General features: G+C 39.0%; 5 protein-coding genes across 5 annotated transcripts; 2 read left to right on the top strand and 3 right to left on the bottom strand.

The window, feature by feature from the left end:
* The first annotated feature begins 3,540 nt into the window (after positions 1 to 3,540).
* LOC131306307 (signal recognition particle 43 kDa protein, chloroplastic) lies at positions 3,541 to 5,061 on the top strand. Its single transcript, XM_058332463.1, has one exon. It carries the CDS (start codon positions 3,777 to 3,779, stop codon positions 4,902 to 4,904), a length of 1,128 nt encoding a protein of 375 aa, XP_058188446.1. The 5' UTR covers positions 3,541 to 3,776; the 3' UTR covers positions 4,905 to 5,061.
* A 2,405-nt stretch (positions 5,062 to 7,466) lies between these two features.
* LOC131308520 (uncharacterized) lies at positions 7,467 to 11,339 on the top strand. Its single transcript, XM_058335459.1, has 3 exons — positions 7,467 to 8,089; positions 9,471 to 9,656; positions 10,854 to 11,339. The coding sequence occupies exons 1-3, from the start codon at positions 7,622 to 7,624 to the stop codon at positions 11,142 to 11,144; spliced, it is 945 nt and encodes a 314-aa protein (XP_058191442.1). The 5' UTR covers positions 7,467 to 7,621; the 3' UTR covers positions 11,145 to 11,339.
* A 40-nt stretch (positions 11,340 to 11,379) lies between these two features.
* On the bottom strand, positions 11,380 to 13,026 carry LOC131308521 (phosphoprotein ECPP44-like). Its single transcript, XM_058335460.1, has 2 exons — positions 12,025 to 13,026; positions 11,380 to 11,942 (listed from the first exon to the last, which is right to left on the bottom strand). Exons 1-2 carry the CDS (start codon positions 12,247 to 12,249, stop codon positions 11,541 to 11,543), a joined length of 627 nt encoding a protein of 208 aa, XP_058191443.1. The 5' UTR covers positions 12,250 to 13,026; the 3' UTR covers positions 11,380 to 11,540.
* A 476-nt stretch (positions 13,027 to 13,502) lies between these two features.
* On the bottom strand, positions 13,503 to 18,849 carry LOC131308282 (lysine histidine transporter-like 8). Its single transcript, XM_058335172.1, has 5 exons — positions 18,336 to 18,849; positions 18,089 to 18,225; positions 17,284 to 17,711; positions 14,317 to 14,448; positions 13,503 to 14,226 (listed from the first exon to the last, which is right to left on the bottom strand). The coding sequence occupies exons 1-5, from the start codon at positions 18,752 to 18,754 to the stop codon at positions 13,738 to 13,740; spliced, it is 1,605 nt and encodes a 534-aa protein (XP_058191155.1). The 5' UTR covers positions 18,755 to 18,849; the 3' UTR covers positions 13,503 to 13,737.
* A 6,141-nt stretch (positions 18,850 to 24,990) lies between these two features.
* On the bottom strand, positions 24,991 to 25,688 carry LOC131308495 (auxin-responsive protein SAUR68-like). The gene has a single exon (XM_058335438.1). The coding sequence runs from the start codon at positions 25,561 to 25,563 to the stop codon at positions 25,114 to 25,116; it is 450 nt and encodes a 149-aa protein (XP_058191421.1). The 5' UTR covers positions 25,564 to 25,688; the 3' UTR covers positions 24,991 to 25,113.
* Positions 25,689 to 26,523: the final 835 nt, after the last annotated feature.

The raw sequence follows: 26,523 nt of genomic DNA on the forward strand, positions 1-26,523 counted from the left end.
TCCTCACGTCAAAAGGAATCTAAAAAGTAAAAATTTTTGACCGAAATTCAATTTTTTTTGAATAAAGACAAAAGAAAATCAATAAGCCAATTTTTTCGTCTTTATTCAAAAAAAATTGGATTTTGGTCAAATTTTTTTACTTTTTAAATTCCTCTTGTTGTGAGGATGCAATAATTCCCAAAAAAATGACAATAAGCCAAGTGATACGAAAAAATTTGAATAAAGACAAAAAATAAGTCACTGTGACTTATTTGTCCGAACGGGCAAGAGAGAGTGTGATCATACAATCTCATGAGAAAAAGAAGAATACAATGTCAAGATACAAGCGCGTTGGCTTGATGACAAGAGCGGGCGGGATTGATGGCGCTGTCAATTCTGGTTGGGGGAAACCGTGATTACAGACGCAACGCACGGGAATATCCCCAACTCGAGTATTACGCCAACCCACCCACAACCCAGAGAAGTCTTTTTACAGTTTGCACTTCCATCGTGGCCTGCCCGCCCGCCCAACCAAACAATCAGACCATCATTGGAGGAACCTTCTGAAGTTGGCCCCACAGAAGATTTAATTGTTAATTAAAACGGCTCTGATGTGAAAAACCTCCTAAAAAGGGAATGTTGTTTGGGGTCATGATCTTGAAATTAAAGTTGACTGTAACGCGGTTTAATAAAATGCGATTTTCTCTATTACTGTACTACTTGGCATTCCTTTGCTTTGGCTAATTGGTTTTTGATAATTGGATGTCCGGACACGCAAGCGTCTCAATTAACTCCGGGGCTTTTAAGTTAACAACCGAACAAACCTTCTAGTAGCCCAAAAATTTAAAATATTTGGTTTTTGTGGCATTCGAACGTGTGAACCCACGAGAGAAAACCACTTACGAGTATTATTTTCAATAATTACAAGTACCTCGAACAATTATCCCAAAAAATGTCCCGAAAAGAGAAATCACTGGTTCAAATTTACTGTGTCTATAAATCTCAACCATTGATTTCTCCTCTAGAACATTTTTGGGATAATTTGTCGGGACGGGGAGAATTGTGGCATTGTTTCCTATGCCCACTTGGCCAAATTCTGAATTCTCTGGCTAGTTGTTAAATTGCTGTAATTTGACTAGTTGTTAAATGGCTGTAATGAAAGAGATGGGCGACTTTGACAGGTTAATGCTTAATTAAGAGACAGCTAGCTAGCGAAGCATCAAGAATTTCCATGTACCACAAAATTAAAGATATAATTATAGAGATGGTATGACCAATGTTTTTGTCTTTATGGTTGCACTTTCCTATTGCGGCACATGATCTCCTACGTACGTCTTTGGTGGACCATTAAGGAGGCTTCAGTCTGATTTTATTGGGGTTTGACAGCAAATTGAGAGCCAATAAATTAAGGGTCCATGCCGATGGAGAGCTCAATAGTGACACTTTCAAATTGTATTTGGATTGAAAACTTGTAGAGGTATTTATTGAGGGTAGAGAAAGGATGAAAGGCTTTGCCTCCAAAAATTTAAGATACGTTTGCATTGTGATTTATACTATTCCATCATTCTCAAATCCTTGAATGAAATATAGACAAGAGAATCACGTTGTGCCATCATCCCATCTACCACTGCTACGAAACATGACAAGAGAAATGGCATGGCCATTGGAGATTATTTTCAGTGAGGACTTGAGACAATTAATTGAGGTTGTTCTAATCTTGGGTTGTGAACCAAAATGTATGTGTATTAACTTGAAAAACTTTGAAAAGTCTAAGATGAGACTTATAGATAACCTATTTTGACTTTTTCTGAAGGAAATAAAAAGGATAATACATGCAAAATCTAACAACAATGTCAAAGTATAAACTCCAAGTGGTTGGCCTAGTATTCAAGTCTTTGGGGCTTAGGAGTTTGTTCTCTCTTAAAGTTTCAGGTTTGAAATCTCTTAGGTGTTATCAATTCTTTTGGGACGAGTCCATTACAATTTACAAAGCTGGCTTTAATTGAAGCCTCCGCAAGTAGGCTGTAGGATTGATTGATATAAGATTGATTTATCAAGATTAGTCGAAATGTACGAGAACTAACCCGAACACTTGAGTTATAAAAAAAACAAAGTCAAAGTATAGCGTTTCGGCATTGCCAAAATCCATGGATTGTACTATAATGTTACGTCGTGTACAAAATGTTCAATTGACCCATTATTTATGAGGCTGGCTTGGGTTGGGTCAGACAAACTTTCAAGAACCCAAGTCCAGGTTTTTGGTTTCTTATTTTTGGCAAAAGAAAAAAGTGCACGTTTAGGTTCGGGGCCAGCCGATCCACTTTCTTTTTAAGAGTTCCCATCATTTTTAAATTGATAATATTTTTTAATTTATGAAATTTTATGTGATCGAAAAACTGTTTTTAATATAAATAATATCCATATTGTATGTGAAATATATCATCATCAACTAAAAGATTTAAGTAACTTTATCCGGTTAGAATAAAACGAAGACAAAAAAATTGATACGGAAGGCGTATTTATTTTGTAAAGACTTCATTGGGTTGTTAAAGCGTGAAAATCATTTTTCAAATGAACGTACATCGTGAGTTGACTATTGACCATACGTGTGGATTATTTTTTGTGTTCATGCATGCTCTTCTTTTTACTAAGAGGAAAAACATAAATGTTCCTTCTTCTTCTTCTTCTTCTTTTTTTTTTGTGTGTGTTGAAAGCAACATGAATGATCCTTAATTAAAACAAAATTTTATTTTCCAGTTTCCAGCCACTAGTATTAATTTGTCCCACTCTTTTTTTTGGTTCACTTTCTTCTTTTCAGAAATTTCCGATCCACGTAAAACTCCAGTAATGTTTTTATTTTGTTTTGGGATTAAATTCTTTCCACCAAATTAGGTGGAAAATCCCAAGTTTCCACCACCGGAATTTGCGGGTCCCATCGTGAATTTGTTACATTAATCTGAACCGTTCATCTTGTAAGATTCGCAGAGCACTATATCCATGCAAAGAGTTAGCTCCATCAGATATTGATAGATTTATCAAAATTAAATTTTGATCTGTAAAATGGACGGTATGATTCTTTAAAGTTAAGTTGTCCATAGCCTTCTATTTCATAAACCAAAATTAAATTTTTTATACATCTATTGATTGGATTTCCAATCAAAATGATTTTTTGCATCGATTGCAGGTCCTACAAAATCAACGGTTCAAATCTCTACAATGAAAGCATGATGGGGCTCACAATAAGTGGTGGAAATCACGGATTTTCCACCTAAGATGAAAAGAATTTAATCTCTTTTGTTTTTGGAAAATGATAATCTCAAAACTGTTTTTGTTGGTACCAAAACTTTAATGTAAAAAAGACTTGTACTATGTGCAATGTACAAAAATTTTATGTATAAAAGTTTTAGCACCAATAAAAACAAATTTGATATTATTACTACCCTTATTTTTTTTTTTATAAAGTAAAACCAGGCTTGGTTAGTTGGTACTCCTAAAAAGGGTTTTTTTTAAAAGTAAAACCAGGCTTGGTTAGTTGGTACTCCTAAAAAGGGACAATCCAAAAACAAAGCATGGACCAATGACTGGATTGGATGATGTTCCTTATCCATCCCCAACCCAACTATCTTCTCTCGGATTGCAGACTCCCTCAGTCACTCACTCTCACTTTTACAGACGAGAGAGACGCATCGCAACGATGAACCCAATCCCTCCCTTTGAAACTCAAACACCACCACCACCACCACCACCACCACCCCATTTCTGAACATCATCAATCACACCCCCTTCTTCAACTTCAAATGGACGCCCTCTACGTTAACCCATCCCTCTCCCGCCTCAAACTCTCTCCCAAACTCTATCCCCTCCCCACTCCCCCGCTTCCACTCTCCACCCACCAATCCCTCCGCCTCCACCGCCACTCCACTGACGTCTTCACCCTTAGATCCTCCGCAGTCGAAAACCAGCAAACACAACCCACATACCAAGACTACGACCAAGACGAGACATACGGCGAAGTCAACAAAATCATCGGCAGCAGAGCACTCCAAAACGGGACCGGCATGGAGTACCTAATCGAGTGGAAAGACGATCACGCCCCTACCTGGGTCCCATCCAACTACATCGCAGCCGATGTCGTCGCCGAATACGAGACCCCCTGGTGGACCGCCGCCAAGAAAGCCGACGACTCCGCCTTGAACCAGCTCATCGCCACCGCCGACGGCAAAGACGTAGACGCCGTCGACGAAGCCGGCCGCACCGCCCTCCTCTTCGTCTCTGGCCTCGGCTCCGAGCCCTGCGTCAAAGCCCTGGCCGGAGCAGGCGCCGACATCAACCACCGAGAAAACAGCGCCGGCTTGACGGCTCTCCACATTGCAGCCGGCTACGTGAAACCGGGTGTGGCCAAGCTGTTAATTGAGCTGGGCGCGGACCCCGAGGCGGAAGACGACAGAGGACGGACGCCGTTGGATTTGGCCAGAGAGGTTCTGAAGGCGACCCCGATGGGGAATCCGATGCAATTCGCGAGAAGATTAGGGCTGGAGAATGTAATAAAGGTTTTGGAGGAGGCAATATTCGAGTACGCGGAGGTGCAAGAGATATTGGAGAAGAGAGGGAAAGGGGACAAGGTTGAGTACTTGGTGAAGTGGAAGGACGGTGGAGATAACGAGTGGGTGAAGGCGGTAGCGATCGGGGAGGATATGGTGAAGGATTTCGAGGCGGGGCTGGAATACGCTGTGGCGGAGTGCGTGGTGGGGAGGAGGGAAGGGGAGGAGGGACAAGGGAAGTGGGAGTATCTGGTGAAATGGACGGACATAGAGGAGGCCACGTGGGAGCCTGAGGAGAACGTTGATCCTGATCTCATCAAGGCGTTTGAGGAGAGCCATAACAGTACCAAGCAGAAGGATGAGGTTGGGGGCCCAGTTAAGTAGTGGTGGAACATGAAGGGCTTGGCCTGCAATTTTTTGTTGGAGGGCTTTAATGTAATGGGCCTCCAACTTAGTTTTTTTTTTTTCCTCCTTGAAATTGGATTTTAGTATTTGCTTGAGCTACTAGTTGCCAATCCGGAGTAAATTTTGCTCAAAGAAACAAGTCGGAGATGGGTGAATTGGTGTGAAATTGAGAGCACTCTCAAACTTTTCAAACGGTTCTTCAATTCTCTGATCTATTCCGGAGATGTATAAAGAATCGGAGTCATGTGTTGACACTCAACATACAAAATATTTTCTTTTGTTGTTTTGTTTGTTCAACTTGCTGGGACTTAAACAGAGTTAAACTGATATGGTAATTCATAAGAGTCTCTGCCAAAAATTTTTCTCAAACTTTTGATTTCTATTTTAGTGTCCTTCTAACTTTTGAAAATAAGAGTCTCTGCTTCGAAAGAATTGTCCCAATGGCTTGCTTATGGCGCCTCTTCATAGGTATTAGGTCTTGAATTCATATATCATTCCTGTCTCTTATAATTTAACGTCGTAACATTGTTATTTATTTATTTATTTTTGGGTCAAACGGAAGTTCGTAACATTGTTATTGCCTTGGCTAGAAATTAGATGAAGTTTTTTGAAGGCCTAAAGCAAAATTAGCAGTTGGAAGCAAGATGAAGTTTTTTTTGTCCCTTTATTAGCAATCTCTTATCTTACAGATAGTCTAATCTTTTAAGATGGGAAGACTTTTTAGCAACAATAAACGCATTTTATTTGCAAATAATACACCTTTACTTGGGGAGTTTAGTTAACTTACTAAGGCCATCCACAGTGACATAATAAAAAATTGATAACCAAAAATTGACACATCAGCTTTTGATTATTCATTTAAGATGTTGCTAAGCTTACCAATGTTGAGGTTCACAGTGGTTGCTTCTAGTCCATAACTAAAATAAAGAGGTCCACAACAATTTCACTTTTTCTCTCCCCCTCTGTTTCCCGCTATTCACTTCTCTTCATTTACGTTTTTTTGGGCAAAAATATATCGATTCCCTCCCTTAATTTTGGGAAAAAATCGGTGACTTCCTTCCCTCTTATTATGAATTTTTTTTGGAGGGGAAAAAATAAAAACAGAAAAGAAGAGTGAAATACTTTAATCCGACGACAATGGGTTGAATGGTAGATGATCGAGAGATATGAACTTCACTTTTGGAGGAAAAGAAAGAGAAATAGTTTGTGAGTAAAGTGGAAAAGATATAGAGTTGGCAAAGAAGAGAATAAGAAAATACCAATTGAAACATGTGTGTATATAAATTTTGGAACTAGTTAACTTATGTGATGTGGGGTTGAAAAATTTTGATTATTGAAAAATATTGCTAGTTTTGGTTATCCAAAGCCTAAAATTTGATTATTTCTAAGGATGTTGCTAAGTTTGATTATACCATTGTGAGCCATTTTTTGCACAAACATTGTTAACTTTAGAAATAATTGGCTTTTGATTATACCACTGCGGATGGCCTAATGACCATAATTTTGTTCGAGGTATAATCCTATGGATCATTGCTAGAATCTCATTTGGTTTGCAATATCACTCTTTTACATATTATTTGTCCCCATTCAATTTATTCCCTCCCATAAACCTAACATTCATTCAAACCTAACATTCATTCAATAGGTATCACCATAAAATATTAGTTCTAGATTTTAGAGAGGACGGAGCTTTCCTGTAATATGGGTAGCAACAACACATCTTGTTGCCATGTACAGGTGGAAACTTTTAAGAAGATCAACGTCACTTAAATTAAGACACGTTAAACACTTTTATGTCGATTCTCAAACATCAATTATGTTTTATCGTTAAAATTGAACGAACTCGATTTTCTAGAAAAAATGCTGTCTAGAGATTATTGTGTTAATTAACATCTAAAAATTATTCCAACAATAGATTTTGATTTGCATACGATTAAGTTGTTGAATACTTACTTACCCTAAAAATGTTTTTGAGCTTAAGAAAAGAAGTGGAACAAATCCAAATCAAAATGAGAACTTGATTTTTTGTCAATTGCCCTGGGGGTGTAGGTAACATTGAGATTTCCTTTGTTTAGGAGCTTGATTTGGTAAACAGCTAGCAAACATCAAGCATTGAATACAGCCTGAACTTGGTTTTATAAGTATTTTTTTGATTTCTCTTGGTGTGAGATATAGTAGTTAATCTAAAAAATTATATGAAGAAAAAATAAACAAAAGATGTGAGAAGAAAAAAATAGGAAAGGATATATAACCTACAGTAAAATTTATTATAGGCAATGATTTTGGTACTATTCAAATTACTAACGGGCACTTCAAAAGTGAAGTGCGAAGATGAATTCAAAAATTACCAAACCGTAAATGGGATTTGTTTTACCAAGGCGAGATTTCATTTCACCCTCGAAACCGTGAACATAACGCGCGTCGTATTCCGAAAGAATCAAAACATAGCACTTGGAACCTAGGAAATCCCAAATGACAAAACAAACTCTCTTTCCAGTAAAACCGCGTCTCTCCTCTCCTCGTTATTCCAAAACTATTCATCTCATCTCACCCCCCAGCCCAGACAGCTGAACCCAAAGCCCCTCTCTCTCTCTTGCCGTCTGTTCCTTTTTAGGCTCCCCAAGTTCCCAATGCCCTAATCTCTTTCTCTTCCTCCCCCTTTACCAACATAGAAGAGATATCTCTTACGTGCAACCATGGGGCTGGCAATGCACGCCAAATCGGACTCTGAGACGAGCATAGACGCCTCGTCGCCGCCACGTTCCCCACGCCGGACGCTTTACTACGTCCAGAGCCCCTCCCACTCCCACCACGATGCCGAGAAAATGTCCTACGCTTCTAGCCCTTTCGCATCCCCACCGCACCCTCACTACCACTGCTCCCCCATCCACCACTCTCGCGAGTCCTCCACCTCCCGCTTCTCCGCCGCTGCCCTCAAGCTCAACCATCCCGCCGCCTGGAAGAGGTTGCAGCAGCGCCGCCACCACGACGGCGGCGAGGATGACGGAGCGGAGGAGGACGACGACGAGTTGGGGCCCGGAAGAGGCAGCGCCATGAGGTTCTACGTGGTGTGCTTCGTGCTGTCGTTTGTGGTGCTGTTTACGGTTTTCTCTTTGATTTTGTGGGCTGCTAGCGCTCCTTACCAGCCTAAAATCTTTGTACAGGTTAGTTTTTGGAACAAAAACACTCATGATTTTCTTCTGTATTCCCGATTCTCTTGCGTCCGAGTCAACTCCGAAACTCGGTCATGTGTAAACGCTGCTCTCTAATTTGGGAAATTGTTTATTTTTTAGTGCTAAATGTCTTGAAAATAAAAGTATTTTTCTTGATGTTCACTTTTCTTTGGTCAAAGCACGTAAATGTAGAAAAGTTTAATTGGGAATGGTCCGCATTTACTCTCGCACATATACTTGGATGCATGTGAACCCATGTACATCTAATAGATCCGGACGCAGTTGTGGACGATAGATAGTTCTGTAGGACTGTAGCGTACAATTCTGTGACATCTTCATACTCGAAAATAGGATTTGAAAAATGTGAATGAAATGGAGTACTTGTCATATTTGGAGAGTACCAAATCTCCTCATCTCAAATGGAGGCAAAAATTAGCAACAAAAGAAAAATGAAAATCGTAAGCCATTTTTCAGACTGGTTTTGCTTGAGGTTTCAATAGTTTTTTTTGGGTCTAGGGCCGTAAACAAGCTGAGCCGAGCTCTGTCGAGCTCGAGCTCGGTTGGTTTACTAAATGAGCCAAAAATTCGAGCTCGAGCCTTAACGAGGCAAGCTTAGTCATTTACTAAACGAGCCTCTCTTAATGAGCCGAGCTTTGGTCGAAAATGAGTCAAAAACTCGAGCTTGAGTTCGGCTCATTTACTAAGCGAGCCGAGCTGAGCCAAGCTCGCGAGCAGTTTGGTTCGTATAGATCCTCCCGCAACCATTTCATGCGGGCCCCCTAGGGTTACTGGCAATAGGAATCCAACTTGAGAACTTAAGATGAAGCAAAGTTCCTAAGTCACATGGGTCTTGGCCAACAATGTCGGCCTGGCATTTTTTGGGGCCTAAAGCGTACTTCAGAAAATAAGGCCCTTATTAATGTACATAACAAACAAAACGATAACTATATAAAACGACTTCGATAGGTAGTCAACAAGATAAAACTTCAATATCATACATCATGACAAAAATTTGAAACACTTTCAAAATGATGCCTCAATTTCAATGGATCTCAATTTTATGGACCAATAGTAAAGATCTGCTACGTAATTTTGGGGGCCCCTCGTTTTAGGAAATTTTCGGAGACCCAAAGCGATTGCTTTGCTTGCTTCTGTTTAGGGCCAGCACTGTTGGCCAACCCCTTGTGTTTACGTTTCAATAGTTGGATTTTGGGTTTTTAATTTGCTTGAACTTTTGTATAAATCAAACCAATCCCAAACCGCAACGAGTCCGTGATGTGAATCCGTCACATTTTACTTACTAGTGCTTTCTTATTTATTGGAGTACTATTTTCTTGGTTTTAAAAATTGTGTTGGTGTGTGTGTTGCGCAGGGGATGGTGTTCCAGAGCTTCAACACTCAAGCGGGGATGGATGATTCAGGAGTGCCAACGGATATGCTGACTCTGAATTCAACGGTCAGAATTTTCTACAGGAACCCGGCTACTTTCTTCGGGGTGCACGTCACCTCTACTCCACTTGAGCTTCACTATTACCAGCTTAAGGTTGCTACGGGATATGTAAGTCCCTTCTCCATACCATAATAAATACATATGTACTATAATTCTATGTGTATGCATTTATGTATATCGTACAGTGATCCCGAATCACAAGTTGAATTGAGAGCCATTTTGAAATCTTAGCCGGTAGTGTTGAAACTCGGAAATCTGGCAATGGTGGTCCATGTTTCCTAGAAAGTTGAGAGAGAGAGGAGAAAAGTTATGCCTTGGACAATGTGAATGTGAAAGGCTACAATAGTCTTCATTTGGGAGAGGATGTAATGGGGGCCAGATTCGACTGCAAAACTAATTGGTTGGCACTGATGTGGGCATGTGGGGACCATGGCATTGTGTGAAAGGAGTTGGGTTAGATTCGAGATTTTTGAAATGAAAATGGATTTGATTACATTGGGGTTGTAGTAATACCAAAATTTATGATGTCCTACCTACATATTAAATGCCGTCAACCAAATTTGATGGTGGAAAATGTGGGAGATTACTATTTGCCTGGGTTATAAAAAGGTATGGTATGTTACATTAACTCGTTGTGAGACTGTGAGTATGGTGCGTGTCGTGAGCCAAATCTCCCAATACGTTTGAGTGCTTGATGGGGGCATGTTACTCACAAAGTCACAACCTTTGGAAAATTGGAAGGGAACACCAAATTTTCTTGCTTGTTTGACAAAAAGATACAAACATACCCACGGTTGAAAGCAAACCAATAGCTGATGGCATAAAAGAAGATATATGTGGGAGTCCATGTTTCTAGATGGTTTCACCCATTCTTCATCAGGATGGCTATTTGGTCAAGTCCTTGGAAATGGATGCAGCCGTTCCGAAGTTAGATAATCGTTATCAGGAGAATGGACTGTTTAGTACGTAAACAAGGGTATGCTAACAAAATCAATGAATTGAGATGTTCATAACTTGAATTGCTATGGGGCCCCAACTTGAACAACTTTAGGTGAAAAAAGTAAAATGCTGTTGATGTCCCAATGAAAACAACATTTGTGTCACGTCCAATTGAGGTCCGAACACACAACAGTCAACAAATAGGTGGTGCCTTTCTTCTAACTTCTATTTATTTGTTGTTCTTGGCATTGCTGTCCTCCTCATTCATAGCTATTCCTAATACATTACGTTTTCCATTTTTTCATCTAACAACCGTGAATGACATTATCATAAACGTTGATCTGTTTTTGTATAATTTTGACTTAGATGAAGAAGTTCTACCAGTCAAGGAAGAGTCAACGTGTGGTAGTAACTGTAGTTTCGGGTAATCAGGTGCCACTCTATGGTGGAATTCCGCTTCTTAGTGGGGCTAAAGATCACCTTGAGAGTGTATCAGTGCCGCTCAATCTGACATTTGTGATGAGGTCAAGAGCTTACATCTTGGGGAGATTGGTTAAGCCAAAGTTTTACAGCAGTATCACTTGTCAAGTCACCTTAGAAGGCAACCGACTAGGCAAGCATCTCAATTTGGCAAATTCATGTATCCATAAGGAATGATATCCCTTTCTGATAGTGTGGAAGTAGTTTAGGAATCTTAAATCCCTTGGCATGAGTGCCTTTTGAATCAGTTGTAATCACCTGATCACACCAATCATACATGCTTGTGCTCCCTTCGAAAGCTTTTTGATTATAAGGTACAAGGTACATACTTTGTCAGATTGTTTTGCTTGAATGAAATGATGTTTTATAGGACGAGGAAAGCCTTGTTACCAGAACAAATCAACTCCAAGATAAACTCTCAAGATAAACACTCTTACTCATACAAATAGCAATATAAACAAGAAAGTGATCAAATCAAACTCATACAAGCACGTGAAGCACTTATAGAAAGGAAACAAACACAATCTATGATTAATACTCTATGACAAAGTTCATGAGTAGAAACTCTGGGCTTCAATTCTCCTTTGCCTTCATTTGATCTCTGTCATTCTTATTGTATCCGGGCAGCTTCTCCTTAATTTTGTCCAGTATTCCTCTTTTGTCCTTGGCTTCGCCTCCAACAGGGGAGTTCCCATCTGCAGCACGCTGATCAGGTGGAGGTGCAGGACTAACCTCTTCTGCTTTCTTATGCTGGCCAGAAAGTTTTTCTTTGATCTTCTCCAGAAAACCTTTCTTCTCCTCTTGCTCTATTGGGTCTGCATTCCCTAATTGATCACATTTCTCAAATGGAATTGATACCTCTTCATGCTCCGAGACTCCCTCTTCCTTTTCACTTGTTATCTTTTCCTTTATCTTCTCTTTCAATTGCTTCTTCTTTCTTTTCTTCTCACCTCCCTCTGCCTCCTCATAACTGGACTGTAGTAATCAAACAACATATGTATATGAGAGAGAGAGAGAGAGAGAGAGAGAGAGAGAGAGAGAGATTTGGACAGTCTACCGAGCTAGAGTTGCTACGAGACCGGTGGAGCTCTATGTTAAGTGTGTGCTTGTCCTCTTTCATTTTGTTAGGTTTCGGCTCCTTAGCATGGTCTGTCATTACTGAATCCTCTTCTAGTTTATGTTGTTTCTTTCCGAAGCAATCAAATATTCCACAATCTCTGGTTTCTCCAGGAAGCTTTGAGGTAGTATTGCTCCCGTGGCCTTGTTGGTGTGGTTCTGCCATCCTGTAACTGTAAATGTCAACAAACTACAAAAAGAAGCTAAAAAGAGAGACAACACCGATCCAATAGGACTGAATTGGCTGCTTGTAGGTATGCTTGGGATGACATTCTCAGTTGGAAAGAGAGCTTATATAGGAGAAGCTGAAGGGGACAAAAGGAGAAAACCAAGCAGGCCCGGAACGGAAATCAGTACGGATATTGGAAGGAGAAAACTAAGGTAGGTCGGTGGGGACGGTTTGGATGAACCAAGACGTTTTTCTTCAGGCTTCGGTGACTCGACGTAGTAGTACACAACTTATCATCATAGCTGCAAGTGGTAGTACCCAAATTGAGCGAAACAATGGTTTGAGACTTGAGAGGGGATCTACATTGGAGCACATGGGCAAGATAAAAAAAACCATGGAAAATTTGTGAAAGGAACAAGATGGAACGAATGCCAAGGGACTACTGCATGCATAACGTTGCACGAGAGATCTTGGGTAGTTCAACTTCTTGATTTGTGGCAATTGATTCCTTAGAGGTGACGATTAACGAGGAGTCTGTCCCTGTACCATTCTCGTTAAATAGATCTCGTTTGATTAGCGGATTACATGCCTAGTATAGAACTAATTGCACCTAATCCTGCATTATCTCATGTTTGGTTGTCGAAATTGCTGTCGGCATAAATAATCACTTGATTAATTTTATATGTATATGTGTGGGGTCTTGTGTAATACGAGGGGAGGAGGTGGGATTGAACGGGATTAAGGGCCTCACCCGAGAAGCTCTTTTTAACGAGGTATTTAAAATTACAAAAAAAAAATGCCCTTAAATGTTTTCTAGACGTCATATATCTTGAAAAACTATAGAAATACCCTTAATTACGTAAATTCCCTCTCTCTGTATGAGATATTTAGAAGTAATCCCATATAAGCCAAACATGAGATCGGATAGAATTAGTACAGGGACAAATAGTCCAGGGATTACTAATACTAGGCTGTTAATCCCGTTTGATTTTGTCCAAATCAAACCATAATGTATTACAGTATAAAACCTTAAAACAAGATTGTTGATACCCAGAGTCGAAACATTTTAAAGCAAACTATCCAATTGTTCACTTTAACTGGAAGGGCAAAATCAATAAGGCATTGCTTACCTTTTCTACCTCTCCTTTATGTCCAGTGAGTGAGGATTAAAATGGTTACACAATTGGGCTGTGAGTTTACGTAATAAAATGAATGGAACATAATGGTGTGATAGGATACTTGAGAAGTTATTTGTTTTACGTGTGAAAAGAACTCAAAATTTCTTGAAAACCCATTCAAATGTATTACAACTGTAAGAAGAAATAATTGTAAGATCTCTAGAGGTACATACCTTTAATCCAAACCAATACAATCATGTCGAGTTCATTTATCATCAATAATACAGTAATTAGAACAAATATACTCATCAACTATGTGAATCCTAAAAGCTCAATACCCTTTAGCCTTGTATCCTGCACTAACTTATTAGTGAGGCTTGAAGAAGCTGACTTGAATACCAGTGTCAATCACAACATATAATCCGGCCACGATCAGAATCCCACTTAGGCACATTCCCAGAACACCCAAACCCCAGTTCAGGCACCACACCGGGCTGTAAACCTTGGGCTTCTTAATCTTAAGCCACATAAAACACGGATAAGCCAAAGTCACAGGTAACGCTATCCCTCCAATGAGACCCGCGAAGCTTCCCAAAAAGGGGATTGCCACGGCAACAAAGAAGCACCCATATCCAAACATGGCCCGGAGAATGGCCCTGAGCCACCACGGGCACGGCTTCTTCATCCTTGTAGTGATCTTGGACTCCATGTCGTCAAACATCTGCATTCCGTATATCTGGAACGAGCTAACCGCGTTTATTATCACGAATAAGCTTATTAGTCCTAGGATAGCCTGTGATGTGTCATTTCCGTGGAATTGTATTACGGCCACCAGCATCCCTCCGTTTGGTGGTATCTGTTGATGTACGTACCAAGAGTTTAGACGACATGAAAGATTCTAATTTGTTGGTTAATTAGGCTGAAGATGATAAGAGTAAAATTATACCTTGTCGCCGTATACCCAATAGCCGAAAATCGCAAGCGGGAATAAGCACATTGCTACGAGAAAATACGCAAACTTGACACCCCTCCACATCGGCACACGTGATGGGTGCTTCTCGCTTGAAGGCATGGTGGCCTGTAGTGAAACAAATGTAGCCCAATTTGCTTTAGAATTAGGATAATGCTAATTAAACCTCATTAGGCTTTGGATAATAGTAAAAAAATGTATTGATATCCGCAAAGAGAGTATAGTTATCCGTCAAAGTGCATTGCTATATGAAAAAACTGTATCAGAGTTCTAATTGTTTTGTCTTTTTGTGTGTATTATTCCGTGCCCAATAGACTCACGTTAGCCGGACCTTTATTTTATTATGGTGAAATCTCCTGTGGATGCAGATGATGATTGAGTTGAACCGCGTAAAATTGATGGTCTTCTTCTTAGTGGGTGTTTGTTTTATCTTTTTGTGGGTGCTTCGTTGGTTAAGAATCTTAAGATGAAATTTGTGAAAATTTCCAAACAAAGAAAAGTATAACGGTGCATAAAATAAAATAAGGGCCTGTCAAATTGTCTTTTGGTTGTTGGGGCTATGCCCTAAACCTATGTTGCAAGGTTAAAATATTCAGCTGCTTCAGCAACATTTGGAATATTAGCCCAGAAGTCAATATATTCGGCCATTGAACGCAAAAAAAGTCCAGTATCACACAATCCAAAAAGAGGTTTGGCCAATTGGGCATAGAGCTGATGGAAAGTTTGTCCGTTTGTTAATTTTAGAGTTTCGAATTTAATTAAAATGTGTATAAATTGATTCGGATATTTAATTATAAAAAAAAATAAAAAAATCAGTAGCACATGAACGTCTGTTTTTTGAGGGCTGCTACTCCCCCCCCCTGACACACACCCCCCCCCCGCCCCACCTTCTTTTTCCCAATTTACCCCCCCCCCCTCCCCCCTCTCTCTCTCTCTCTTCCTTTTTTTTTTTCCACTTTCTGCTTCTTTTTTTCCCTTTTCTTTTCCAATTTTTTTTTTCATTTTCTTTCTTTCCGGTTTGAATTTTTTTTTCTTTTTAATAATAGGTTCAAGTCTAATTCTAGGCTTTGTAAAGTAATTGAAAGAAAAAAAGTGTTTCAATTGATCATGTTTATCCCACTGTTTTCTTTTTCTTTTTTTTGTCCTTTATAGATTAAAAAATATAGTTACGAAAATAAGTGTTTCAATTTTCAATCCGTTTGAACTGGTGCAAAGTTGTTATTTTTCTGATCATTTCATCCTAAATGGTCATAATAAATTTTTGGCTCCAAGGGTTTTCAATGGACACCCTAAGAGAGTCTTAAAACTAAATAATGAGTCTTAGGGAGTTTGTTGAAAAGTCTTAAACCAAAAAATTCATTATGACCATTTAAAATAAAATAATAAAAAAACGATATTTGCTCTGATTTAATTGAATTGAGAATTAAAGCACTTAATTCTTGAATTATATTTTTAAATATACAAATGGTGTATTTATAGAAATTAAATAAATAAGATATAAGTAATTAAATAAAAAAATAAATTAAAAAGTATGGGGGACCCGGGGGCTCTGCTGCCTCCATTGACATAGTAGCCCCTAAAACGTTTCCGTTTTAGTTATAAAAAAATAGAACCCATCCATTTGCAATCCTATGGAGTATAAACGTGATTTGAAGCAACATACTACTGAATCAGTTAAGAGGATCTATGCTAAATAATGGTTAACAAATTTATAAAATTGTACTATAGTTAAAAAAAAGTAATCCTGAATATAATATTTGTATTATGGATTAGTATGTCGTTTGCAAAATACATTTCGTAATTAGTTCCCGAACACTAATTGTAATCTTAATGAATTTTTTGCTTTACGACCTTTCAACGAGCAACCTAAGACTCATTATTTAGTTTCAGGACTCTCTTAGGGTGTTCATTGAAAGGCTTTGGAGCCAAAAATTTATTACGACCATTTAGGATGAAATGATCAGAAAAATAACATCTTTGCACTGGTTCAAACGGATTAAAAATTGAAACACTTATTTTCGTAATTATATTTTTTAATCTATAAAGGACAAAAAAAGAAAAAAAAACAGTGGGATAAACATGATCAATTGAAACACTTTTTTTCTCTCAATTACTTTACAAAGCCTAGAATTAGACTTGAACCTATTATTAAAAAGAAAAAAAAATTCAAACCGGAAAGAAAGAAAATGAAATAAAATGAAAAAAAAAACTGGAAAAGAAAAAAAAAGAAGAAGAAAAGAAGCAGAAAGTGGAAAAAAAGAAAAGGGAGAGAGAGAGAGAGAGAGAGAGAGAGGGGGCGAGGGGGGGGGGGGCGGGAGAGAGAGAGAGAGAGAGAGAGGGGGGGGGGCGGGGGTAAACTGGGAAACCGAGGTGGGGCCGGCGGGGGGGGTGTGTCAGGGGGGGAGTAGCAATTTACCTGTTTTTTTAACAACCTTTTTGAAATGAGTATGTCTGTTTTTTTATAGGTTATAGGTAGTGTACAACTACCCTACGTAATAGTGTGTACGTGGTGTGAAAAGTCAAGTTGAGGCGAATATATCGTTGTTGGTTCAAATCAACATTGGCGTCAAAAGTCAAAGTAGTATTTTAGCAGGCAATACTACTTTTAACAGGTACTACATACTAGCATGTCTGAAAAGTAGTCACGAGGCACCTTAACAGAGAATCACAATAAATGTTGTTGATAGCATGTACTCCAATGTGAACTTGTAGGCAAATTCACTGACAATTTTTTTTTGGGTAAAAATAAATTCACAACATTTTAGTTCCGAATATTAATTAATTTTGGTGTTTCAGAAGGTAAACTGACACACTGAACAAATTCATCGTTCTAATGGAGAATTGGTAATATGATTAGCGTAGCGAAAAAAATTTCTATTTTTCCTGCCAGATTCAACTGTGATTTTGCTTAAATGAGAGAGCAAGCACAAGCATGGAATGTACCTGTATCTCGAGGATGAGATTGTGGCCTCTGAAAGCAAAAGCAATGATCCCAAGAGCATTGAGAAGATCAAAAATCCGAGCGATCTGGGTGTTTGCTCTCACTGGATTGTACGATACGTTGGGAATCCTCCCCTCGTCCACCGATACCACCCATATCATGGTGCAATAACCGAGGGCAGTGATGGCTCCAACCAGCGACACCCCGGCTATGGAGTTCAAGTTGGGCAGCTGAGACAGCAGCACCGCGGCACATGTAAATATTAGGTACCATTCCACGGTTGTTGGTGGGTGGACTGTGCAATCGGGCCCACACACTGTGTTGAAAAAGCTCTTCATCGTTGAGCCTCCAATGACGATTAAAGCCACACATGTGCCCCCTGATAGGTACATGATCGGGAATGCGACAAAACAGTTTGTTACCTTCTCACCTGAAAACGTTTTGACATTAGGAATTAGGAGGGGAATTGGACAAGATCGAGCACGGTGTAATTTGCAATAATAGCACGTAAAACCCGGACATCACGTCCAGTAAGGGAGAATCTTGCCAACTAGGAAAGGTGTTTTTCAAAATCTATTATAGATTTACAAAAGCTGATTCTGAAAACCAAATTCAAAATTAAGCGAAAGCAGAAATTGGTACAAACACATCAACACAAATTGTGAGGGGAGACAAAAATCTGATATCACCCTCCAAATGTTACCGCAATATAGATTAGAGAGTAATTGATTTTGGATTATATATATCTCGGTCCAAACAGATCGAAGAGTTCTTAACAAATTGAGCACAAAAGAGTCTGGAGGTTACCGAAAGTTGCACTGCTGAGTTGCATGTATCTGCTGTAGCGGATTCCGGTTTCGGGTGATTCATGGAGTTGCACCAGCAAGTAGAGGGTATAGAGTTGCCATATAAATGCTAATGTCAAGCATATGACTCCCCATGACCTGCAACCAAACAGACACTTATATGTTAGCAAATTCTATTAGGAAGATTGGAAAAAAAAAAAAACACATGACAAAGAATGAGCTCGTAAGAAGAGTATTGGCTTAATTACCATCCTAGTATGGTGAAGGCAACAGGGAGAATAAGTGCTTGAATTCCAATCCCGGAACAAAGAGTATGAAAAGCCGCATAGTATGCGTTTCCATTTCTAGACTCGGTGATTGGGAGCCAAGCGTCTTGTGGGTCAAGTTTTGTCAAGTGGAGGGCTTTCCTGAGTGGGCTTCCCAAGGGAGTAATGAACCGCGGCGTCGAGAATCGAGACCTATTCGGGGTCTTGTTCGGCGTCTTGTTCGGGGTCTTGTTCGCATTGGTTATGGCATTTTCTGGGTGGTCGGCGAAGGAGAGAAGTGGTGACCGAGACAGAGACGGGGAGTGGAATTGCGACGGTGGACATGATATGGGCGGTCTTGGGGAAGTACCCGCCGGCCGTGGCGTCATAGGGGCAGAGCTAACTTCATCACCCTCGCCCATTTTGATTACAACTTTCCTAGTTCCTATCTCTCTCTTAATACCTCTGGCTCTTCCCCTGCCTTTTGTCCACACAAATAACTCTTCAAGTTTTAGGTCTATATATAGATCACTTGTTCATGTAGTCAATTAAGGAGGTGTATGAAAGGAATACGTACTTTCCAAGGGAACTTACAAAGAAGTGTGTGTAGGTATCTTGACCCCCCCAAGTAGGAATACTTGCAAGGGAACTTTAATTTGGTAGGGTATGCGAAAGTTGGTCTGTTGACCCAAATTTGGCTGACAGTTTTAGACCACCAAATTTGGCTGACAGTTTTAGACCACCGGCAACGGTACAGATAGAAGCAAGGACCGAATGGAGGAAGGTGCCTGCCTGCCAGGGGCGTCCACGAGTACTCAAAAATGATGATAAAGATATACTCCACATAAAGTTACACACGCAAATGCACACACGCTCACAATGGCCAAGGGGCCGATGTGCGTGTCTCTTGCACATCTGGTCCGCAACCACCTTAATTTTCGAGTAATCACTCTAGCACTTCTAAATTATGAATTTTGCAATAAATGACCTCCTAATTTCTTAAAAATTCTTCTCATCGCATGCATCTATTTATTTCATGACTATTTTTCAAAGTATAGCATCACTCCACTTATTTCTACATCATGCGATATTTACATGTGTAGTTATTATAAGATAATTTCAGACCGTTTACAGAAATTGTGTAGTATCATTTTAGAAGCTAAGTTCTTTTTATGAGTTAACCGCTTACCTTTGCCAACCCAAATTTTAATTTTCTGACATCGTCCTCAGATAGAAACTATTTTCAACAACGAGCTAAAGTGGTGAAATGTTCTAATCATGGTCGACCATGTGATAAAGGGTCGCGTGAAATTTGCCGCGATCAATTGCTCATCAGTTCTAGTTAAGACAAAGGTGTCCTCAGCAGAGACAAATCCAGAAATTTGATTTAGTACTGTGAGCTTAGGAAATTTGGGATACTTTATTATTCCACATGCAATTAACTTACTAATTGTTAGTTGAATATATATGGGTTTGTCAATTTCTTCGGAGTAGTGGAGTAGCTCCCATCCCATGTGCCCCTCCGTAGATCCATTAGTGGTGGTGGTGAGTTCAAACGCGTGACGTAACGTTTGTATAAAGATATGTTTTCATAAAACAGAAAGGTAAAAGAATTGGACTAAAAAGGCAGGTGGGTGGAAAAAAAAGATTGGCTGCTGCAATGTTTTTCCTTTCTTTTGAATTAGAATTGGGAACTGAGAGCACCCTTATGAAGACTTAGGTGGATAGGATTCATCTTCTAGTAGTTCAAAAGTACAATACTAAAAAAGATAGTCTCACCATTGATATTGTTAGGGCCTTACGTGCTTGACTTGGACTTAGTCATAAGGTTTTTAATTGAAAAACAAAAAAAACACTAGACTTGGAAGGAAATTAATTACCACATGACCACCCTCATGAGTACCCTTGGAAATTAAAGGACACAATTATTGCAAAAATATACTCCAGTAGTCGTTTTTCTTTCCCTCTCTTAATTAAGAGAGATAGAGAACCAGCAGGCCGCCAACTTAATTAATTAAGCTAGCTAGCAGGGAAATTTTATATGGGTAAATATTGGCGGCCTGGCCTGAATATAATTTGGATTTGCTGAAAAGATGGAAGTTAGTTCCCCTACAGATATAGATGGATGAAAGGCTGCAGGCGATGTGAATGCTAATGGCCCTAATGGGGATGGGAGACATATTTCTTTGAAGAATCGCAGCACAGCAGGATTATTTAATATAACAACCCATCCCTCCCTTTGTCTGTTAGAGTTAAAGAAATACAATCTATTTTTTTCTTTCTTTTAACGGAGTCAAAGAAATACTGACAATTGAAGTTTTTAGCAATAAAATAAATACATACATATCAGATCACTGGTGCATTGCATACGTTAGCGTTACATGCATGTAGATGTAGCTTTATTATTATTAATTTCTTTCTTTTTGACTTGGTTATTTACAAGTCAGACAGAGAAAACATGGTTCAGCTTCAAATATAGCCAGCTAGACGACCCACACAATATGAAAAAAGGAAGGAGAGAGAGAGAGAGAGAGAGAGAGAGAGAGAGAGAGAGAGAGAGAGAGAGAGAGAGAGAGAGAGAGAGAGAGAGAGAGAGACCTCCAAATTTGACTAATTATCACTGTGCTATAAACATAAAAAGAGGTCACATTTTCATTCGACTGTTTTGAACTTTGATCTGACAATATTCGGGAAACTAATAAGTTTTCATAGTCCACATCGATGGTTCACATCACATAGAGGATATATATCTTGAATTTGAAATACCATAAAATCAAATGGTAAAACTAGAGTTTTGTATATAACATTAATAAACAAATCAAGCTAATCGAGTTTGCCCCTTTTTACTCGTTAGAGATCAATTTGCTACATAAGCAAATAAAGCTTGAACTCAATCCAAACTTGTATAGTATGTGCCTCGTTCAGCTGATGTGTTAACAAATTTAAGCTATTCGCGACCAGTTCATAATTGGCTCGATTAAAACTCGTTTAAGATCGGCTCGCCTGATTAACAAATCAATGCCTGAGCATATTTTTAAAGCTTGACAAATTTTCAATGAACAATTTGCTACTCGGCTTGTTTATTAGGCATAGTTGTGTTACTTGTGCATAGTCTGAACTAAACAAAACAACTAAACTGATGCAAATCAAAGAGCGTTGCCGTTACGCAACCAATCTGCAGTGTGCTAAACTGTGTATAGACAGTATAGCAGAACTCTAAGAAATAATTAATTAAAAGCATTTAGTTAAATGCTGTGAGTGTCCAAGTCATGTCATTTAGTTAAATGCTGCAAATCAAAACGTTTTGATTACTTATAAACCTGTCAATTCTCCACAATCAAAAATTCTCCTTTTTCCACATGAAGGAATTCTAGAAACAAGATAAGGAAGGGTTCTATTCTGCCGGTCACCCACTGGACTAATGTTCCTATTGGTCCCTAAACTTTAAGTTGCGAAGTTGGTGTATTGGAATAGAGGTGTCGCCCTGTCTGTATGGAGTGAGTATAAGAAGGTACATGAGACCGGAAGGATACAACATTTGTGCTACTACTATACAAGAAAAATAAAATACAAATCATTCTAAAGGGTTCAGGTTACCGGCCCGATTCATATAAGCTGCTGTCATAGTGCAATGTAGAATCCTAGTTCTTTGGGAAGATAGGCGATTCTGTGCAATGTAGAATCCTAGTTCTTTGGAAAGATAGGCGATTTTGTAATAGGTCCATCACTTGGTAGTCCAAACTCTTCTTCAGATAACATTTGGACCTCCCTGAAAATGTCAGTGTTAAGGTATACTATAGGGAAAACAAAGCACTTTTAATCTGCCGTGTAGACAGGGGTGGATCCAGGATTTACCTGCAACAAACAAAAAGGATTTAAGAAGACATTTATTTGTACCATACAAAAAGGATATCTATTTATACCAAAAAATTACCATTTCAAAAAAGTAATGATTTTCAAACTCCTTTTTTTTTTTTGTGATAAGTCCACTCTTTTTAGTGTCTTTTAATAAAAAAATACACATAAAACCCTCCCTAAAAGACAAAAAAGGGGGTGCCTTTATAAAAAAAGAAGGTATGAAAATTATTTTCTTCCAAAAACACACACAAGAAAAAGAGAAATTATTCAATGTCCCTGGAACATGGTTGACCACAAACTTGGATCACACAAATGTATGAAGTCCACTCCTAACTGTGTAAGACTCACTTAAATGTGTGGTTCAGATTCGTGCTCAACTTGCCCCTAGGAGCATGGAATAACTGCTCCAAAAATAAGTCCCAATCAATCTATTTTGCCCCAAAGTCGGTTGTGTTCGGTTTTTAGTTTAATTTAGTTTTAGTTTAGTTTTCTAATCATTACTCTATTTCTTTTTCCAATCATTGCCATATTTCTCTAATTATTACTTTCTTATCTCTCTTCATCTCTCTCTAATCATTACCTCTCTCTTCAATCATTACCCTATTTTTCTCTTCACCCACTACCAAAACTAAACTAAATTAAACTCTCAACTAAACAAAGCCGATGTCTTTCTTATTTTGAGAGAGAGAGAGAGAGTTACCTAAAAAATCTGTGCAAATATTTTGCTTATGGGGCAAGAACCAAAGGCTACAAAACTTATGGGGCAATTCTATTATCCTTGAGGCAACCACCACAAGTTCAAAAGCCTATGGAGCAAAATTACCAAAAAGTGTCCGAAAATTTAGTATATATCTCTAGTGGGTTTCCCAACTCAGTGGGGTCAGTAGATCCCCTTGCCCATATATAAGTCCGCCCATGTGTAGACTACAAAATGGCCTTTATCGGCCATTGACAATGAGCTAGAACTAGTACTAGCATTAGCATCCCCACTTTTTTGTTGGGAATGAAATTCTTATCCTTGTTATGGCAGCCGCGTTCTGCCACTTTCTCACCATCTTCACAAGTTTCTTGGGACTGATCATCTTGAGTTGGTTTACAAAGCAAGGTTATGTTTCGTTCGCTTGAATGGAATTGAGGTTGGAATGGAATTGGAGAAAATGAAATTGGAATATCCATTCTCATTCCCAAGTTTGGTGGTGCTTAAAAATAGTCATTCTCATCTGCAATAGAATGATGTGGCAATAGTAATTTTTGAAGTGACAAAGAAATGGAATGGCAGTTCCTTTGGTTTTTTTTTAGTGGAATGACAAGTCCTTTACTAAGGTGAATAATGATTTCATTTGGAATAATCATTCCACCGTTTAATGGTGAACCAAACGTGGAAATAAGTATATCATTGAAGTGATCATTCCATTCCAACTTTGATTCCATCGAACCAAATGTACCCTAAAAGGAGATTGACATCTTCGAACAATGAAAATGTGTGTTTTGATGACCTGAAGCAGTGTAGATGGTTAGCTATATATTTGTAGAATGCCAGAGAGATGGGACAAGACCATGTGCAAATTAGATGGAGAAAATGGGCTATGGTTAATTCTTTTTCATAGCACAAACCTTGATGGTTTCTTCGCCCAAGTAGTTAGATTTAGATAACACATTAAGTCTATCCAAAAACTGAAATGCAATACCGGCTACCCATAATTTGGGACCTTTGTTGGGTTAGTTAATTTTGCCTAAACCATGGGCCACCAAAATTTGGGCTGTTTTTTAGGCCTGGGTTGGGACCCAAAGCCGTGGCTCTCTTGGCCCTCCCCTGGCTCCCCATGGCCGACAATATAAGGAAAGAGGTGCAGAATCCCATGAATTACCAGGTGATTTTAAGGTTTAATCTCTCCCAATTCTTCTAGCTAGAAATCTCAATTTCTGGTACAAAACTATTCTGTTCTCCATTCTGACTAATGTTGTAACAGCAAAATAGAAAAAAAAAAAACGAAGAGGATAAGATTAACTGCTGTGAGTTTGCAAGTCGTGTCATTATATTAAATGCTGCAATCGAAATGTTTTGATTTTTCTTACCTGTCAATTCTCTAAAGTAAAGAATCTCCTTTTCCAACATGAAGGAATTCTAGAAATATGAAAAGTTCAATGCTGCCGGCTATCCGTGGACTAATTATGTTCATATGGGTCCCTTGCATGATAGCAAGTAGCAACTACGCAAAATTGGGACACAAGGACCCGAAACTATATGTTGGTTTATTGGAATAGAGGTGTTTCCCACTGTATATGGAGCTATGTTACCTAGAAAGCAGATCGTTCTGGTATGAGGAACGGGAACGAGAACGCAGTACGCCACATGCTTAAATTGTGGTACGCTAGGGGTAGGCTTCTATAGATAACAAAACTAGAACTTACTCTTCCAAGCAACAAACATCTAGTGAAACTAAATATTGTTTGTCAAATTATTCATACAAAACACCTTTCTAGGAGCATAACGACGGAACTTTTTACAATGTCTCCCACCGCAATTCCATTTTCTCTCTGTTTTGACCATAATAAGTTGACATTTTAGGGAAAACTAAGGGATCGCTTTGGATCGCTAAATCTACCGTTTTGGAACGGTGGTGTACCATGTGTTGGAACGATCGTACCAAAATGTAATTCGCTAGGGTAATAGAGTTCCCTGGTAACATAGATATGGAGTATAAGAAGGTACATGAGACAGAAAGGACAGAACATTTGCTACTTTGTTTTTGTTTTTTTTTTTTAACGTAGAATATTTGCTCCTACTATGTAAGAAAAATGTAGAATCCTGGTACTCGAGAAGATTGGCAATTCTGTATTAGAGTAAATGGAGAGATCTTAAAATCTTCGGCAGACTGTAATATTGTGGATTATTTACAAGATCCTTGCTATAGATAAGGATCTAGAAGCTGCAGACTATTAAATGTTGGAATGGTTTTTCTTGATCAATAGAGCAAGGCATGGAGCATCTACTATTTGCGATTGACACAAGCAGAGCTTTCTGTATTTCTGTTGTTGTGTGCCGTTGGAGTAAAGAGACCACATAATCCATAAAAACTGCGTCAAATGGCAATGTAATAGGTCCGTCACTTGGTAGTCCAAACTCTTCTTCAGATAACCTTAGGAGCTCCCTGAAAATTTCAGTGTTAAGATACATTATAGGGAAAACAAAGCGCCTTTGATCTGCTTTGTAGACTACAAAATGGCCCTTATCCACCACTGACGATGAGCTAGTATTAGCACTAGCATAGACATCCCCATGGTCTAATTGGAGCGAAATTCTTTTCCTTTTGATGGCAGCCGCCTTCTGCCACTTCCTTGCCATTTTGATAAGTTTCTTTGGACTGATCATATCTGTTTGCTTTTTGAAACAGAGGAATAAGAGAAAATGTTTGTTTCTTTTTGGAAAATAGAAGGGGATATTGAGATCTTGAGACGATGCAACGGTATGTTGTGATGAGTTGAAGGCAGTGGTGATGGGTTAGCAATATATATGCACAATGCCAGAATGACGGAGACAAGACCATGTGCAAGTTAGATGAAGAAAATGGCCATGTTTAATTCTGTCTCGCTACCACAAACCTTGATGCTTTCTTCTGCCAAGTGGTTAGATGACACATTGAGTCTAAAGCTGGTAGCTTTACTTTGATTGGATGTCTTGAGAACCATAAGAATAAAGCTAAATTGATCAAGTTGCTGGACTACATCTATCTCTCTTTGAATGCTAAATGTTCAACCTAACATGTGGGCCATGTGGGCTGGCATAAGCTACCAAACCAGAAACAAAATATGTGGCTCCCAAGTAGAACAGGCTTTAGTGATCGTTGAAGAGATATCAAGACCTTACAGCCAATATCGCTTGGATGGCAGGTTCTAAATGGGGCCCAAATGGTAATATCTATCAGGTTTGAGAGCTGCACCTTGCCTACATTCCAATGTGAAGGGATCATGAGTTTTAAGGTCATATTACTGAATCTTAGTACCTTAGGTTACTGACTTTGGTGTATTAAGTCTCATCTAGTTTCCAAATTCTTGTTATTTACTGGTTCCCAGTTGAAACCACATAACCCTTGCATGAAAAAGAGCAACGAGCCTTCCCAGTAATTGAAAGCAGACGCAATTTGATTCTGTCTAAAATTTATGTTATGCTTCTTCATCTACTTCTCATTTCACACGCTGAGAGTCAATGTCAGAGGAATTACTTATTTGCCTCTCTGTTCTTTTCATCTCTCATCGTGCCCTTGGAAGTGCTAATGTCTTTATCTGGATTTTTTGTTTTTTTTGGACATGGCAGTTGTTGGGATATAAAGAC

Source organism: Rhododendron vialii, chromosome 11a (genome assembly GCF_030253575.1).
Source record: "Rhododendron vialii isolate Sample 1 chromosome 11a, ASM3025357v1".
NCBI classification, from domain to species: Eukaryota; Viridiplantae; Streptophyta; class Magnoliopsida; order Ericales; family Ericaceae; genus Rhododendron; species Rhododendron vialii.